Source organism: Galendromus occidentalis, unplaced genomic scaffold (genome assembly GCF_000255335.2).
Source record: "Galendromus occidentalis unplaced genomic scaffold, Mocc_1.1 scf7180000077517, whole genome shotgun sequence".
Classification (NCBI taxonomy): Eukaryota; Metazoa; Arthropoda; class Arachnida; order Mesostigmata; family Phytoseiidae; genus Galendromus; species Galendromus occidentalis.
This window is the reverse complement of record NW_003805505.1, coordinates 164047-181339: the sequence shown is the minus strand read 5'-3', so window position 1 is coordinate 181339 and position 17293 is coordinate 164047. Positions and strand designations below refer to the sequence as shown.

The 17293-nt window shown below is 50.6% G+C and overlaps 3 protein-coding genes across 3 annotated transcripts; 2 read left to right on the top strand and 1 right to left on the bottom strand.

Moving 5' to 3' along the window:
- Nucleotides 1-465: 465 nt before the first annotated feature.
- Nucleotides 466-2777, bottom strand: LOC100907761 (uncharacterized). Its single transcript, XM_003747377.2, has 4 exons — nt 2648-2777; nt 1277-1426; nt 756-1116; nt 466-613 (listed from the first exon to the last, which is right to left on the bottom strand). Exons 1-4 carry the CDS (start codon nt 2775-2777, stop codon nt 466-468), a joined length of 789 nt encoding a protein of 262 aa, XP_003747425.2.
- A 5097-nt stretch (nt 2778-7874) lies between these two features.
- On the top strand, nt 7875-10172 carry colt (carnitine/acylcarnitine carrier protein colt, mitochondrial). The gene is made up of 3 exons (XM_003747362.2): nt 7875-7984; nt 8720-8964; nt 9077-10172. The coding sequence occupies exons 2-3, from the start codon at nt 8751-8753 to the stop codon at nt 9781-9783; spliced, it is 921 nt and encodes a 306-aa protein (XP_003747410.1). The 5' UTR covers nt 7875-7984; nt 8720-8750; the 3' UTR covers nt 9784-10172.
- An 887-nt stretch (nt 10173-11059) lies between these two features.
- LOC100907622 (uncharacterized) lies at nt 11060-15050 on the top strand. Its single transcript, XM_018641027.2, has 7 exons — nt 11060-11863; nt 11984-12405; nt 13650-13724; nt 13809-13966; nt 14094-14338; nt 14626-14755; nt 14886-15050. Exons 1-7 carry the CDS (start codon nt 11166-11168, stop codon nt 15048-15050), a joined length of 1893 nt encoding a protein of 630 aa, XP_018496543.2. The 5' UTR covers nt 11060-11165.
- Nucleotides 15051-17293: the final 2243 nt, after the last annotated feature.

Genomic DNA, 17293 nt, shown 5'->3' with positions numbered 1-17293 from the left:
TCCAGCAAACTTCCGCGTACCTCGATGGCCTGGCTTCGTTTTAGAAGTGAATCGTTTTATTTGGGCTGACATTCAATTTTCCTCTCGTTCAACACCATGCTGTGAATGTCTGTTTGTACCTACTCCGCGGAACTTTCGAAAAAAAAACCCGGGAGGAACAACCGGGGAAACTCTCATGAACGAAGAGACAGAATAAATAACAATCTCTCTATGGATGTGATGTATGTACATAACGCAATAACTTACAATGGAACAGAAGGGAAAAAACGTAGGATAGAGATCTGACTGCAAATTATGCACTGTTCGTCAACAGTAGGAAACAGTTATGCTGCGCTGGCGACATCGAGCAGCTGAGATGCTCGATGATTTCTCTACGCTCGAGGCGATGTCGGTGTTGATGAAGCGACGTCAGTGAAGATGATGTTAGAATGAGCTGAATATCCGCTAGTGAACTCGGGTTGTCACTCAAAAGGATGAGAAGACATCCTTCTTATTATCGCACCGGAAAGCGTAGCATCTCAGCGGACTCTGGCGACCGAAAGCGGCTGCTTTCTTCATCTGGTCCTTGAAGCTCTCCGGGATGTACTTGTTCTTCACGATGGTGTAGATTATCCTGTAAGAATCCATCAGAATTATAATCGGGCAGAATGCCCATGAGCAGCTGGATTCAATGCTCAGGTGTCAAAACTCTGGAAATCAACTCTGCGTTTATGCTCCCGATATCGAACCGGACAAAGCACTTGTCGAATACTCACAGTGACGCGACCTCTTTTTCGAGGCTGTTCAACGTGCCCGCCGTGTACTGACAAGTCAACCGATCGAGACAATGATTCTTCGAGTCGAGCATCCCGCTGCATTTGAGGTACTGAGCCATTACCTCGTCGTTGTATTCTCCACTAGGATTAACCTTCTTCAGATATTCGTGAATTGATTCGGCGGAGCCCTGCGTTGCGCTGCGCCGTCTCCGTCGACCCGCAGTCGCTGCCGCCGTTCCTGCGATCACCTGGGTCATAGCGGGGACCACTAGAGGTGCCATTGAAATTGGAGCGATCGCCCCCGTGAGCAGAGGCAGCAAAGCTAGAGGTGCTAAGAGGGCCAGGAGGCCGTGAAGGCTGACTGTGAAAGTACCCGAGAGTTAAATTGTGTCTAAGTCCAGAATGGATCTTGAAGTCTCAGAATATCGATTAAGTAATATCAATGGTACGATCAGGAAGGTCGCTGGACTATTCAGGCAAGATTGGTATTCGAACTTCCTCTATCATTCAGGCAGACTCACTGGACTTCTTATCGTGATGTTTCTTGTGGCAGTGCTTGCAATGGTATTTGTGACTGTGGTGGTGATGATGATAGTGCTTCCCGTAGCTCCCGTAATTACTCTCTTGGGAATAATGCGATGACTTCGGCTCGTACGATGAAGGCACATAATCTGTAGGAAAATAGGCCCAAGATATGGGCTTATTTTTACATAATAATATTAAGATACATACTTATTCTGCTAACAGATGTTGGGGTTTCAAGGATGACTCAGTGATTCGGCGTTCCGTTGAGGAGCCCGTCAAAGAGAAGGGGGATCTGGGAGCTCTGGGTAGGTCTGGTCGAGCGTTCATTTTCTCCGGGAGAATCTTTGAGCGTTGGTGGTGTTAGTATCAGGAGATTCCTGGGAGCCGAAAGTATAGCCCCAATCGCTCGCTCGGACTCATGAGGAAGCCCAGTCAATCAAAATGTGAGGCTCACATATGCAGAACACCCAGATTGGCAAAGCTCTTCCTCGGAGTGGAATTCGCGAAAATGATGAGCGATCTACGCTCATCTCTAGCCCGTACGGCATTCCGAGTGTCGACCGAACGCTTACTAGCACACTTTCCGGTATTTCTGAAGGGAACACGTCGCGAATATTCTAGATCTGGATTTTCCGAAGCTTTCCGAATCCCGCGAGCGAGTTTTCTCTGAGCTTCATGGGTCCAATCACGCAATGACCTGTTTCCGAACCATCACATAAGGGAGGCTGGCAACTTGTAATAGGTCGCACTCAAAAAGATTGGAGGACCTCACTCGTTACTGAAGCTTGGATCCCCATCTAGAACTCCTTCTGCTGCTGAGAGTCTTCCCTCCTTGGATTCAGAGAAGTTAGTCCTCATGGATAGCCTCAATCGTCCAGATGCACAAATATCCTTCCGGACGGAAAATTCAATCGGATTCCTAATTCGATTGATCGTCAATGCACGGGCGACGCCCGATTCATCCCGGAACAAATTATGAAATTTGGTAAGATCTTTTCTGGAAATAATTCAGTGCTGGAACCTCTCCTGATGACGATAAGAACGAGCATATTCGCTGAAGACGTTCGAGGTCGGATTCAAGAATCCGTTTGGGATTCGAGAAGTCTTTCCACCGCAATTTGTGATTGATCGGCCTAAGGATTTCTTTGATAATTCGATGGAGTTTTCTAGGGATTGCGGCGGGGCTCCGGCGGATTTAAGCCGCTCGGCTAAGCTCAGAATGATTCTCCTGAATTCAGTTTTGAAAAAGATCTCTCGCCCGAAGACTCGGGATGGGACTGTCGATGAGCGAGGAATTTTCCCGAAGGGGGAAACCTGGGAAAGCGACACGCTTACCATTCTCCCGTGGGAACCTCGGTATCACTCACCAACATATTCGTATCCTCCGCCACGTTTCGTCCTCTTAAGAGCAGGGTCATCCGAAGTGTCACCTGATGCGAAAACCGCCACCAAAGTGGCCCCGCTCAACAACGTGACTAGAAGTCGAGCGCCCAACATTTCCCAGCGCACCGTCGACTCGAACGAAACAGAACACACTAACTAATCGATGTTGCTTGTTCACGAAGAAACTTTGTAGTGTTTGATTCACCGCTTTAACCAAGTGAGTGGTAGCCGGCCGGTGATTTGACAGAGCGGCCCAACTGGAGGCGAGCGATTCCGAAATGGCACGAGCGGCCGCTGTCCATCCGCTTTTGAGGTTCGTTCCGCGTGAGAGAACGACCTGCTCTTCCGACGGACGGATGGACGAACGGGACGCCCCGTGGCAGAGCGGCCGCGCAGACCCGTTCAATGGTCGAGGCACTGAAGACTTCTTCTGGCGACACCTCATCATAGAAACGGTACTTTTCCTCCGTCTCGACATCTATTGTGTTGCCCCGTGAAAAGGGGCGGAAACCCCGGACGACTTTCTGGATACTCCGGCGCTGCTCTTTCGGACAGTCGCTCGACAGTCCCGAAAAACATGGGGAAAAACTATTCCAGAGAAATGAGCAAACAGGCGGGTGATAAAAATGAAATTATGCTCATAGACTATCCGAATGAAATCCTCCCTTGGGGGCCACGGAGAGTTGGAGAAGGGGAACAGCGGCATCATCGGGGCGAGGCCTTTCTGGAAAATTACAATTCCTCCGCAATACATCTCTCGGTCATACCGTTGAGCGAGACGCTCTGGTATTGAGCAAATCAAGAGCGAATCGAGTCGACCACCGCGTCACAGCAAGAGAAAATCGCTCTCGACTCCGATGGGGCAAATCACTGATTCCGGAGCGATGTCATATAAGCTCCAGCGATTATCCGAGGAGCAGACGTTCAATTTTCGCTCTGTCAGACATGACGAGAATGAATTCCTGGAATCTGCCGATCGAGGACAGCAGCATACCGAGGAGACTATGTTGCAGGACTCTTCAGATTGCTAAGCCTCCCCGTGCGATGCCGTCGTCTTCTTGTGGGAAACGATCAGTTTTACCTCAAGCCACCGATCTGGAGTGTTTGCTTAGTGTAGGATTGTTTCTCCGGAACTGTTTTCTGCTGAAATACAGAACATCGCTGAAACAGCAGAGTAGAGACTTCGGACGGCTGGTCTGGGAAAAAAGAGCATTTCGTGAGCCGCATCTATTGCAGTGATCGACCAGCGATCATTGAGACGGATCACCGCATTGGCTTTTATCTTCTTTTTTCCGAATCAGAAAAATCAAATTTTAAATGTTCTGCAATGCTGCGACTGCTGATGGAAGATAAACTCCTATCGAGGAGAAAGACGGGATACTCAAGAAATTTAACCGGCATTCAGCGAAAGACCTCGATTAGGGCAAGTCCCCTCTGAGCCTACAATTAGTCGGTCTCACAGCGGAAGACATTGCTTGAAATGAATCTGTGCCGTTTCGGTCTTGAGTATACCCCGCCATTGCACCAGATCTCTCCGCCCGAGATCGCATCAAGCCGCCTCTCTACGGAAGGAGCCGAGGAATCACAAGAATTCATTGAGTTCGATAGGATCAATTCGAACTCTCTGGCTTCCGCTCAAGGCGCTAGCTGAGAGAGGCGGACTCCCTGGAATCAAAATGTCGCAGGATATACCTCCGAGAATTACCACTGCAAGGGAAGTCGTGACGGTGCGAATGGACCTCCGCTTGCGTGGAAATTCTCCTCGGTCTCACATCAAAGAAGCGAGTGATCTGGTGATCGGAAAGCATCAACCGAAAAAATCTCCGTTCCCGGGATACCAAGAATTCCAGACTCGCAAGGGATGCACGAGAGAATTCCACTTTGCATGGAATAGTTCCAGGAAGCTCTGCTTCAATGAGATAATCGATAGGATCCGGCTTCGGATCGCAAGCTCCACTCTGGAACGATTGCTGCTATTGGATTCCTCGTTCCGGCATTTAATTGCAAATTGTCGCCGGTCACGTCGGGGCTATTTGTGACTCACACAGGAAGTTGTTCTAGTGATTCCGGGCTACACTCTTGAGAATCACAACCTGCTCCCGTTCGGCGGCGGATCGTTCGTCTGGAGAAGCTAGGTTTTTGCGATCATTCCCAAATATTGTGGACTGGCGGCGAATCCTGAACTAGTAGTGATCGATCGACAATCCTGAGCCGATGAACCCGCGAATAATTTAACCGGTGCAATGAGAGACATCTTCACTCGGATTAATAATAGGTACAAACTCGTCGCAAACACGGTTTGCTACAAGACTCCGTCGCTCTCGTTCCACTCAGCGACCACGCGGTCGCTCCTACTCGAGCTATGCCATCTTTTCAATTTTCCTCTCGGTCTTGTGCATATGCTGTGACGGATTCACGACGAAAGTTTTCTGACTTTTTCCGGGAGCGACTTCATGTTCTAATTGAATTTCTCAATGCGGCCAGAATTTCATTCGTTCGCTTTCTGCTTGTGTGACTGTCACCGTCTGCGGGTGGTCAGTCAGTCGGTCCGTCCATCCGTCCGTCCTTCCGTTCAGTGGTTCAAACGCCACTCACCCTGACGGTGGGCTACGGCTTCGGCAGCGTGGCGTGGCTTTCGCTGTGTGCGTTAATTAGCGAATCTGTTTGTCTGTGAGCGTGTCTGAGAGAAAGTGAATGCGCTTCCGAAACATTCCCGGCGAAAGCACAACAATGTATTTTCGCCCCAAATGTGACACAATCTGTGTCATCTGTCGCCCTATCGCGGAATCGCGAGGACTCAAGAATGAAATCCAAAGCTTCGGGACAGAAGTTTCACGCTCCGCTAGAATTCTCATCAAATGAAAACGAGGCGAATTCGGATAAGAAATAATAGGCGGAATCCGGAGCTTGATCAACACGTCCAGGTACTCATCAACATTCGAAGTTTATGCCTTCCTCACTTATTATTCAGCAGAGACCGAACGACCAGGCTCAGGACAACATTCGCTAGGACTAGGAGCACAATGGCAACGTCCTTCCATTTCTGAAAACACGTGTCGTGGAATGAACCGTGTTGCATGGCTGACGATTGAAAAATCCCCGGGACCGGTATGGGATTCGGGTTCGGTGAAGGTAAATTACTGTTCGAGGCGTCGTTCACACTGATGCGTGCTCTGTCACACGGCAATTTCAATGACCTCTCCGAATGCCTAAGGTGCGCGCCTTCAACGCACAAAGGTTTTCTCGGTCTAGCGGACTGTCCCTCCGATCGAATGCTCAATATATTCCTACTTGAATGAGACTCCGTGAGTTTCTGATCGGTCCTGCTGGATTTGGACTTTCTTCTCTTTCTGACTGTTCGGAAGCTTTTCTCAAGCGTTTGTTCACTCGCCCTGATAATCTCGAGAACCTCGTTCGAGGAATCTCGGGATTTCCTCGCATTATTGGACTCCTTCTGGGACGGCGGCGGCTCCGGAGTTCCAGCGAACGCTTCCGAGCTCGGAGATCCGCATTTCGGGGATCCTCCCTCCACTGATTGCAGAATGGTCTATTAGTCCTTCTTTCATGGAAACTCTGGAGCGATTGACCAGAGCTCCCCGTTGGACAGCGGGCTTTGCCCTGATCATCACTGTTCAAATGGTTTTCCCCTCCGCTTCTAGATTATTTGTCTCAACTCATTTTTTCTAAATTATTCCGCTGAATTATCATAGTGATGATGCCCCCAGAGAGAGATGCCGACTGGCCAGTGATACCAAAGCTGATTCTACACGAAGACGCTGATCTCTCCTCGAACATTCTCGCGTGATGTAATCCAAATGGGGGTAAGTGATGATCGTGTGATGCGCAAGTACTCAGCGAACAGCTGCTGTGTTATGGTTGAAACCAATAATTCCGGGAAATTGGAAGTTCTACATCCACATCCGGAGGGCAGAAAGTTTGTTGATATATTCAAGCAGGAGCGGTTCTCGAACACTCACCCTGCGTGATTTCGCTCGGTGAACCCCCCCTGACAGCGCGCACTCTCTGCTCAGGCAGTACCCTGGATTCGTGGGGGGGCTCGGATGGAGCTCTCCTTGAATCAGAAGAGCCGAATGCATCTCGAGGAGACGTCCCTTCCCAGTCAATGACATTAGTCGGCGCTGATTCCATGTACCCATGACTTCCGCTTTTGGGCCCAATCGGAGTCGGCTCGATCACCTTCTCCTTCCATAGGTCATACTCACGGCGAAATGCGGAACTCGAACTCCAGGGTTCGCTGTTCGCAAGTTCATGCTGCAACGTTTCGTAGTAGGGAGTGGAGCATGGAAATAATCATATGATAACGTCCAACAGACAGAGATCCCGAGGATCGCATCGGAGATTCTCTCCTGATATAGCTCACTGATTCAGGTTCTCGAGAACTCTTTCCACTGGGGAGCTCAAAATCGCCAATCTCCATGGAGTTGTCTACGTGAACACTATTTACTAGATGATTACAATGACCAATTACTCCACGATTTCGTTATCGTTTCCAATCCATGCAGTGTTCTTCATACACACATGTTTCTCCGTATCATCCTAGGGGTTCCGAGATTCCGATTCCATCATCTCCCTCCCTCGTCTTATTTTTGACCCGTGCACCTTGGATCCTCGTTGCCAGCTGAGTCCACATCAGACATCACATATCATAGGACTTATTCGACAGTGGAAGTCGAACTAGGGACAATAATCGCTGGGTCGAGCGGAGCTTGATTTTATTGATTTCGCATGTGTTCTGCGAGGCCGCGGAAGGGTAATAATCGAAGGAGCGATACACTGATCGTCAGCCAGGAGATTCACAAAACGGTAGTCGTGGACGAACTTTCTCCGATCAAGAAGACAGACCACATCGATCCCAGAATCGGTGGAACACTCCCCGGAAGCTTATTATCGAGCGATACGAGCTCTTGGAGATATCTCCAGGGGAAAATTTTCCACCAGCTCCGATTCCTGCCAACATGAGCGCAATGGTCATGAATTCACTCGACTAGAGCTTCGAACTGGAGTTTTTTGAGCTCACTCGAAGAGTCGGCCTAAAGCCGACGTCGCTGTGTTGTACGAGACGGAAATAGTCGGGGAGAGATGATGCCGTACCAACGGGCCAGCGCAGAGTTTGAATAAGCGCGCTGCCAACGCGACCAATCGCCGAGCCACAGAACGTCCACAAACAGAATGGATGCACTCACGGCCAAGGTTGTTTCCTCGATGAGCAGAGCCGAACTATTGTGAGTGAGAGACGACTTGGTAGTCTCTAACAGAGAGCAGCAGGAGACAAGGGGCCTCCTTCTTGTTCGATAATTAAGGTAAGTTACAGACAGTTCCTTTGGTGACTATCGTGACGGTCTTCTCTGCAACCAGCAACACCGGTACTTTTTCGACTCTACCGCTTCAGGAGCCAGTCGGCGCAACTCGCAATCGCGCCCGCAAAATCTGGGGGGCGAGTCATCACTCAGAAGAGCGTGCGCGAAAATTTTCCCCCGGTTTGATGAGCGTGGGCTGGGAACGCCCGTCCAAGAGAGCATTCGTTACGATCCCATACTCGTTCCTTTGACATGCAGCGTTCGATTTTCGGAGAGACCGGCATGTGTCGCCGATATATGTACATGTATTCGGAAATGCCTCCGAAATCTACAGATTGACATGGTGCGAGCTGTCCCCATGACTGGGATCAACAGTCACTGATCACTTTTGTTGCCGGTTTGATTCCTCGGATAATAAACGGTGCCAGTGTTTCCTTACTCGTCCCGCTTCGATCCGTTCTTCCTCTCGGAAATCCAAATGTTGATTCCGAGTGAGATGACAAGCATCTTTGCTTCCGCGTGAGATTAGGTGTCAGCGGCATTCAAGTCGTGGAAGGGATGCCACGGCTTTCGGAATGATGCCAGCTTCCGCCTATGTAGGTAATTGCAGAACAATGGAGATATCGATTCCGAGCTCCGGATTAATAACGATCCCACGGCACATCGACTGATCCTTATATTACACGTATCCGTGAGAGAGTTGAGCATTCATTTTTTTGACAAGAGAGCCTCTTGCAGATCGGTAGTTCGTGATACAAATTGAATCAGGATGGCCGAGGAAACGAAGGCGAAAACCTCGCGGAAGGTGTCACCCATCAAGGAATTCCTCGCGGGAGGTTTCGGCGGCATATGCCTCGTCGCCACTGGACATCCGCTGGACACAATCAAAGTACGACTCCAAACTATGCCTAAACCCGCTCTTGGTCAAGCTCCCCTGTACGCGGGTACATTCGACTGCGCCAGAAAAACCGTCACCAGAGAGGGTAAGCTCGCCGCGGATCACCTACTACGACGATTTCGATTCCGAACCTACCTAATTCATTCAGGGACTTCCTGCCAGGGTTGCATTCCCTCATTCTAGTTGTTATTATGCAGGTTTCACAGGACTCTATAAAGGAATGGCGGCGCCGCTCATGGGAGTCACTCCAATGTACGCGGTGTGTTTCCTCGGTTTCGGTATCGGCAAGAAAATTCAGCAAACGCACCCCGATGAAGAGCTCCGTTATCATCAACTTTTTCTCGCTGGAATGCTTTCGGGGGTTTTCACAACGGCGATCATGGCGCCCGGCGAGCGTATCAAGTGCCTTCTCCAAGTCCAACAAGCAGGAGCCTCTACAAGTACGAACTACGCGGGACCAATCGACTGCGCGAAACAATTGTACAAAACCGGTGGAATCCGTAGCATCTACAAAGGAACCTGTGCCACGCTCATGCGAGACGTTCCGGCCTCAGGAATGTACTTCATGACCTACGAGTGGCTTCAGAGGGTCTTGACCCCGGAGGGCGGGAGCCGGACCGATCTTTCCGTGGGAAAAACCTTGTTTGCGGGAGGAATGGCTGGTATATTCAATTGGCTCGTCGCTATCCCGCCTGATGTGCTGAAGAGTCGGCTGCAAACCGCTCCCGAAGGAAAATACAATGGAATTCGCGACGTTTTCAAGGAGACGATGAGAAACGAAGGCCCCGCCGCTTTCTACAAAGGATGCACACCCGTCATGTTGAGAGCGTTCCCCGCGAATGCCGCTTGTTTCATGGGATTCGAGGTGGCGCTCAAAGTTTTGAACGCAGCTTTCCCCGAGTGAAAAAAGGCATAAACGGTTTCGTGACCAGCTGCCCTCAGCAAGTCTGAGATTGAATTGAGACTTAGAGCCCTGAGATTGTCATCGAATTAGGAAACCTGAGATTGATAGGACTAACTCTTATGGCTTCAAACCATCTGTTACCGTGAACGATTGCGCTTTGAGACGTCAACAGCGAAGAGAAATTTCATCAGGGAAATTCAGCCAAAAGAGTGCGAATCTGAGGCTGGTGACGCAGGTCTACTCTCTGTTGTGTGCTTTTGTATCCGATACGCGAGAGGGACGCCTGATATCGGCGGTGGTATCAGCCAGGGCTGCGGATATCTTCCAGTATATTTACAAATTACAAGTTTTGTACGTGTGCTACTAGGATAAGATAGCTTGTTAGAGTTACTGTTATTCAGCCCTGGCAGAGGGTTCCCACGTGAGTTTCGCTTAGATGACTCCGGAATAAAAATTTTCGAGGAAAATCCCGTGAGACCCTCTTGATTGAGCCTGAACGGAACTGGCCCATTCCGCCCGTTCGAGGGAACCGGCCTATCATTCAATACACAATCAAACTGCATGAATCGCTGTCACTCGGACTCCGAGTTCCGATTCTCACTGCTACTTCGGAAGCAAGCGCTCTCCGATACTTCGATGTTTCCCATAGAACCCGGGAAGTCCGGAAGCTGTTGCGCAGATTGTTCCACTCGTCTACGGTCGGTGGAAGTGCGCGGAACGGTCTCCGCAGCTTTGGCGCTTGTGGGAGCAGACGACGTGGTGTTGTGTTCCCGAAAATCAGCGATCGCTCCCCTCCACGATTCCGTGTACCTGTGTGCCGCACGTTTCTCCGAGCATAAGCGAACTTTATCCGATTTACTGAGTGTAAGGACCCATTTCGAATCGAATGGGATCAGGATCGCCGATTTGCATCAAGTGATTAACCTGACAGCTGTGAGTAGGCCGAGGAGATTTAACCCCCGTTAGTCCGTAGCCCGGTCTGGCGAATGGTCCGATCGGTTCCCGTTGTTATCCGCGTTTGCATGTGAGACCTGTCAGATACCAAATCAGATCATCCGTAGCCCAGTGATTCCCATATCTATTTTGATTTCACTCCTCGCGAGTTCCGGGTTCCGCGATCAGCTGATCAAGTGAGTCGCAAACTCACGAGCCCACGCTAGATGGCGCGGAACCTCGAGGGGTCGTCTGCTTCAGCCGAAAACACCGTTTTCTGCGGTACATGTGCACGACCGAAGCATTTCCCTGACGAAGTGTCACATCGCTCAGTGACGACAGGACCACGACGCTGTTCCCTGCTCTGCTCGAATCGTATTTCATCTCAGCCTCCTGTCGAACCCTAGCCACAGATTAAACATTTAACCCTGTGACCTCGCTGTACCACAATGGACGTATCCACAAGCAGTCTCCGATCGACAGGATCGACAGGAAAGCCTCGCGCTGGACGTCAATTGTCGAACGTCAGCACGAAGAGTCAGGGCTCGACGCCGGGTAGTCCTCGAATGATGCGGAAGTCTCCGGTGCCTACCGCTGCCAATGGCAAAACAGCGACTCCGCGCTCGAAACTGAACGGTGCGTCTACTCCAGGACGCAATGAAAAACTCGATATGCTGCGACCTGCAACTCAAGAGCGGAAGTCATCGGCGACCTCCGTCAAGTCAAAAACAGAGAAGATCGATGTTGGAAATCGTCGTCCGGAGAAGAAACCCTCCGGCACTGTTACCGCGACCGCGCCGAAGACACCCGTGAAATCTACCGAGCTGCGGAAGACTAGCACCCCCAAAGAAAGCGTCGTGAAACGAGCAACCCGAGATATCAATAGAAATTCCCCGAGGGAGAAACCGATCCGGAGCGATAGCAGTGATCTCGAGACCGCTTCGAAATTGGTCGGCGCCAAGATCTATGAATTGCGAACGGAGCTGGTCAACAACAGCTTGATCACGGCTACATTGAAAGAATTTGTAAAGGGCGGAGTTGAGAGTTTCGTGGTATTACCTCTGGGAAGATTCTCTCGGCATTCACCGTCTCTTTGGCGGGCAGCCATGATGGAAGTCCTGCTCGAAATTACAGTTCCTAGAAGACGGTGAGTTTCTCATTATTGCGCTGTCTGTACATTTCGTGAAACTCCAAGTCCTATTTGACAACATTGACCGCTCCGCCAAATCCGGGCTCGTCCACTCCTTCTAATCTGTCAACCTTCCAGAATTTACCTCGACCCGGGGCTCATCGAGCTCGAGAAAGAAAGTCTCCGGAGTCACGCCTTCCTGCATGCCAAAGATAAACTTCCCGACGAAATCGTCATGAAGGATTCTGTGCGTGCGCCGGGAATCACACTGGTCTACGCGCCGTTGCCCGATTTCGAGTCAATTGAGAAATTGCTCAAAGAAAACGAAGACAAACTTGAGCAGATACTCGTGATAGGATACAGTCTCCATAAATTGGCGAAGAAGGCTCCGGCCTCGAGTATACTGCGGAAACATCTAAACTCGATACAAGAGGAGACTTTTCCGTTCGGACGCTTCCCTCAGAGCGCCTTCGCGCCCGTATTCTCTGGGTCAAGGGGTCATCGTTTCACGGTAATGCCAAAAAGCAGCTCCCGCTATAGTGATATGAGAGCTTCGAGTTGTGAGACTCTCAACGAAGCCAAGAGCCCAGATTCTCCCGATGGCATGAAGTCCGCTGTCTCTGCACCGAATCTGGCCCCCGAGACCAGACGAGTACCTACGACCCTGCTCACGATCGGAGCTATCTGCTGTGGCGCAGGACTCGCCTGGATGTTCATCAACAAACGCTAAGAAGATGTCCGGAGAGATTCCCGTTCCAAGTACTGGAGTTCTGAGCTCAGATCACCGCAAAGGTTCCACAATCCAGCTTCGAATTCAGAAGGGAGACCTCTGGCTCCGGAAATAATCTGTTCTCGAAACAACGACCCGTGTTCAAGTTTCCCTCCGAGACTTCCACAAACTGTGATGGCGAGCGCCGATCCCGATGGGGTCGGCTTTCGGAAAGAAGTATCAAGGGAAATCGGTCCGGATATTTTCTTCGGCCTTCACCTTCTATTTACTTTGGATCTATTGGAGTGGCATCGATCGGTTCGAGCGATTACGTTCCTCAGTATTATTTTGTGATCTTTACCAAGGAATTTATCTCAACTCTGCCCTCCATCTGGCCCCGCCTCGCTCTGCGCTCTCGAGAGCTAATTTAACTTCCTATCGTTCTTTGTCACGTTTCCACGCGGGTTGACTGTGCGTCCGCGAATGGCGCTGTTTCTTCAAAGTGAAGCTTTTATTTTTCTCTCTGCATTTTTTCGTGCTCCCGGTTATCCAGAGCGACTGTCTCAAGTGAGGATGTGCCTTCCAAAGCTTCCTGATGTTCCAGGGGCTCATTCGGTTGTAGATTCTCGGGATCTCAGATAGTTCTTAGCATGAGCCGACCCCAGAAGTACTGTGTTCTAAGAGGCGCAGCACTGGTTCGAGAGTTTTCTTCGGGCCCGACTGCGATAACTTCCGCTGTCCTGAAATAATTACGCTCTCCAGTTGAATCTCTTGTGTAGTATCAAAGTGCGGCTCGGATTGGAGCCATAACTCTCTGAGAATAAAACCACATGTTACCTGGACTGCAGATTCGGTGTTGTTCATCGAGAGGAATTTATCATGATACCTTTCCGTCCTGATTTTGATCTATCCATTCCATTGAACGCTCGTCGATCCTTGTGCTCCGGGCTCTTGAGTGAGCAGAAGGTCTGCGGGACAAGCTCTCCGTGTGTGAGCGCATCATTCCTTATGCATCCTGAAGCTCCCTGGTCTCGCGCCCGTCTCAGGTGACAATCGCGCATTTCCCAGTTTTCTGACCATTCCCCCTTCTTTCAGGTTTCCTCATGGCTGACGGATTCATCCCTGTCAGATCGAAGCGAATGGGTCGCAAGACACGGAATGGTCCAGCAGGTGAGTTTCTCATCCCTGAAACCCGTCAGCATTGAACAACGCAATCGGGAATTGAGCGGCATAAGAGAGTCATCGGCATTGCAGGCAATACCAGAAGTGTCTCGGATATCGATGAGGCCCATGTTCGGGACAGATTGGATAGCGCAAAGAGGGACTTGTCTTGCTCTGAATACTGGGAAACGCTGAAAAAAGCGCTCAGAGTCGAGTCCGTCCCCAATATCGTCTGCCTGGGCCTTGGACAGGTGATCAAAGTCCTGATTATCTCATACGGACTTCGGAGGCATTTGGCAGCTGATCTCCATGTGTGGATCTAGAGACGGAGGGCTGTGCTAATCTCGAACACCAACGATTTTTTTCTCGCTCCAACAGTTCAGCGACAACCTCACGGCTCGTTGGCAGACTGCTCTCATGATGCTCCTGAAAGAGGAACTGAAGACTGAACGCACCGTGGTTTATGATCCACTTTTCAACCGCGGCGAACGGAAACTGCTCTCTGAGATGGGCTGTGAAATTCCCCCCGAAAATGATGAGGGTTTCCTGATTTTTAGCGACTCGTTATTCTACATGCCTCACTGCGGTAAACCGCTTTTCAACAGCGTGGTCTATGCCAACAGGTGAGAGCCGAGAGCTCCTTTCGTTCTTACAGAGAGTATACAGACGAATCTTACGATCTGGGAATCTTCGGGAGCTTTTGCATGGCAATTCCCAATTGAAGTTGACACTGATTTTGCGGGTCTCAATCCCAAGCTGCTCAGAATCCGGGGAATGGAATCCATCGACGACTCACAGAACTTCCGCCTAAAGACTCAACTGAATTTCTTTTTCATTTTCGTTCTACGTCTCGCTCTTCTTCTTCTGTCCCACTCAATTCTGATTTTCCGATGAATCGTTTTTTCCCCAGGAAGCATCTGACCTCCGTCACCATTTTTGGGAACTCGTTTTCGGCCATGTTCGATCAGTTCGATTTCCAGAACAGAATCAAAAACGGAGAACTCGCTGCTTTGAAAGGGATAGAAGCTCTCTATGACGAGGTAAGCTCCTCGGAAAAGTGCTCAAAGCCGTTGCGGAGAGAATTTAAGTTGCCTCATCGAGTATAGTGTTGTTCGAATTTTCGTCATACGATATCCATGTCACCTCTTTCATCCCTGCCCTCTCCAACAGGTCCCAGTCGAGAACATTTTTCAATACAAAGATGTTTTCAATGACTTCAGCATAGTTCGATTCAGATCTGAACTTCTTGAGGAGATTCCGCGCCCCGTCTATTCGAGCGACGACGAGATTATTTTGAGAGAAGCCATTCAGAGTCTTTCGATAAATGACGGTTGATTCGTTGACTCTCCGATAAATCGGGGTGGAAAAATTCTCTGCGGGAAGCCATGAAGCCTCAAAATTCGAGATCGGTCGAGACTCGAGCCTCTCCCGATGCCACGAATACATCTCGTTGAACAACCTGACGGGAGCGACTCGAGGGCCGAGCGGTTGTCACGAAATCGCCTCCGAGAGCCTGATGATCTCCGACCAAGTACCTGAGGCCAGGCATTCGGCAATGAGGCTCTAAGGCTTCTCGAAGTTCTTGGAGGAAAAAAGGTACCGAGTGAGATCGGCCTGCGCACTGAGAGCGACGACCTTCAGTCAAGATTAGCATGTACGAAACTCGTCCATCGGTTATCTCGAGACTTGCTGCCGACAGTACGGACAACAAATGTTAACGGTGCTCCAACCGCGGGGGTGATCCCGCGTCAAATTCAGTTCCATAAGATTTCCACGGCGGTTCCTCCTCGATCATCCTGCGATCGTTAGAGCTTGCTCCCGAGGATTCTTTCTGGTCGTGTCCAGTGAGCAGGTTTCCCGGGGACGGCACTAGAGATTCCAGAGATTTCGTCATCTGTTTATCATTCAACTCTCTCTGGTCGTCACGTCACTTGGGCGGTTTCCGACGCTGTGGGTGGTTTCTCATCAGCCCGCGATCGGACGATTCCGAGCTGCCGTGACCGCTCCCATAAACAACAGAAACTTCTGCTATATAACGGGCTCCGTGTGCGAGCGCACCGATCGAGCGTCATGAAGTCCATCACGTTGATCCTGCTATTAGTCCTCCTAGGACTTCTGTCCCCGGCACTCGCGAGCGGAGGAGAAAAGAAGAAGAATCCGTTCGGCGGAGACGACAAGAAGAAGAAGGATGGGGGAAAATGGTGAAATTTTCTGTGGGAAGGAGAAATAAAAACGCAAGTCCTCGAACTCCGCTGCACATCGGTTGGAAATTCGATTGTTTTCCTTTCGGTAATTACTTGATTGAATCATAAGATCCTCCTCCGGTAGAGCTCTCGCCAATATGGAACCCGCTGGAATATGGAAAGAGCCTAACGGAGGTCCAATAAATGTATTCTTGTTCCGAATCAGGCCATGTCGACTATCGACCTGCTCGATCTATTTGACCGAAGAAGCGGACGGAAAAGTGTAGTCGGAAAGTGAGGGAAGGCGCTCTTCCCTGATGCGAGGAGCAGAAAAGCAATCGCAGCCTTGCATGAACAACCTCACAGCGCATCTGAGTAAACTCCGGACTGGGACCGCATAGGCACAAGGGCAATTCGTGTCGCCGTCCGGACTGGCCTCCGTCTCCGGGAGAACAAAGGCATATTCCTCTCGAACCCGAACAGGTGCTATCAAGGCGATCATTCTGTGAGCACCAGCGAGTTAGTCGCCGGCCCTCGGTTCCCGGGGAATCGCAGAAACCTTTCAGGGATTGATCAATCGATCGAGGACGGCTCTGTGTGAGACCATTTCGCTGATGGCCTCACGTCGACATCGGCGGATTTCCATGAGAATGTATGTGTCGTTCGCCGGCTCAGTGACTGCGTCGTCTTCCCTCCGTGTCGTGCAGCGTCTTCCGAGGAACGAAAGTCTCTCCTTTTTTTCCATTCGCCAAAATGTTGGCCGGCTCCGCCAATGAGCCGCGACGTCGGCTGTCGGCTTTTGCGCAATCTGGGCTGAATCGGCCAGTCGTTCATGCCCACGGAGACACTGACGCTGGCTTAGACTTTTCTCGAAGGCGGTAGGATCGTCTCCGGGCCTATCTCTGCCGGTGGCGAAAGTTCCCTAGGTCTCGCAAGAGTTCCACGTTGCGTGCCTTCCAAAGGGTTCCACGGTGACTCTTGTCCAAACGATTGTAGCAATGCGAGCCGTAGGAGCAGTAGGACTGCGGCTCAAAGTTTGCGTGGCTATGTAAGATCTTACATGAGCGGACTTCGGGATTATCATGGCTGAAAATGCTCAGACTCGCTATGCAAATGAGAGAGAGAGAGGGGGAAAGAGACGAGGCCAGAGAGGGCAAGTCGGGGAACTTTAGGCGCAGTCGCGCCTGACTCGGAGCGCGTCCCGGGAGGGGAAAAGGGAGCCAGGAGGAGCCCTCCCGGGTGCCAGAACGGCTGAGAATGCCGGGGATTCGGGTATATTCCCGAGGATTCCAGGGTGAAAAGTTTCTGTGAATTCAAATCATTGATTCGCGTCGCGGGTGGAAAATTTCTGTGGATCCAAATCATTGATTCGCGCGATCGATCTGGCCTCCATTC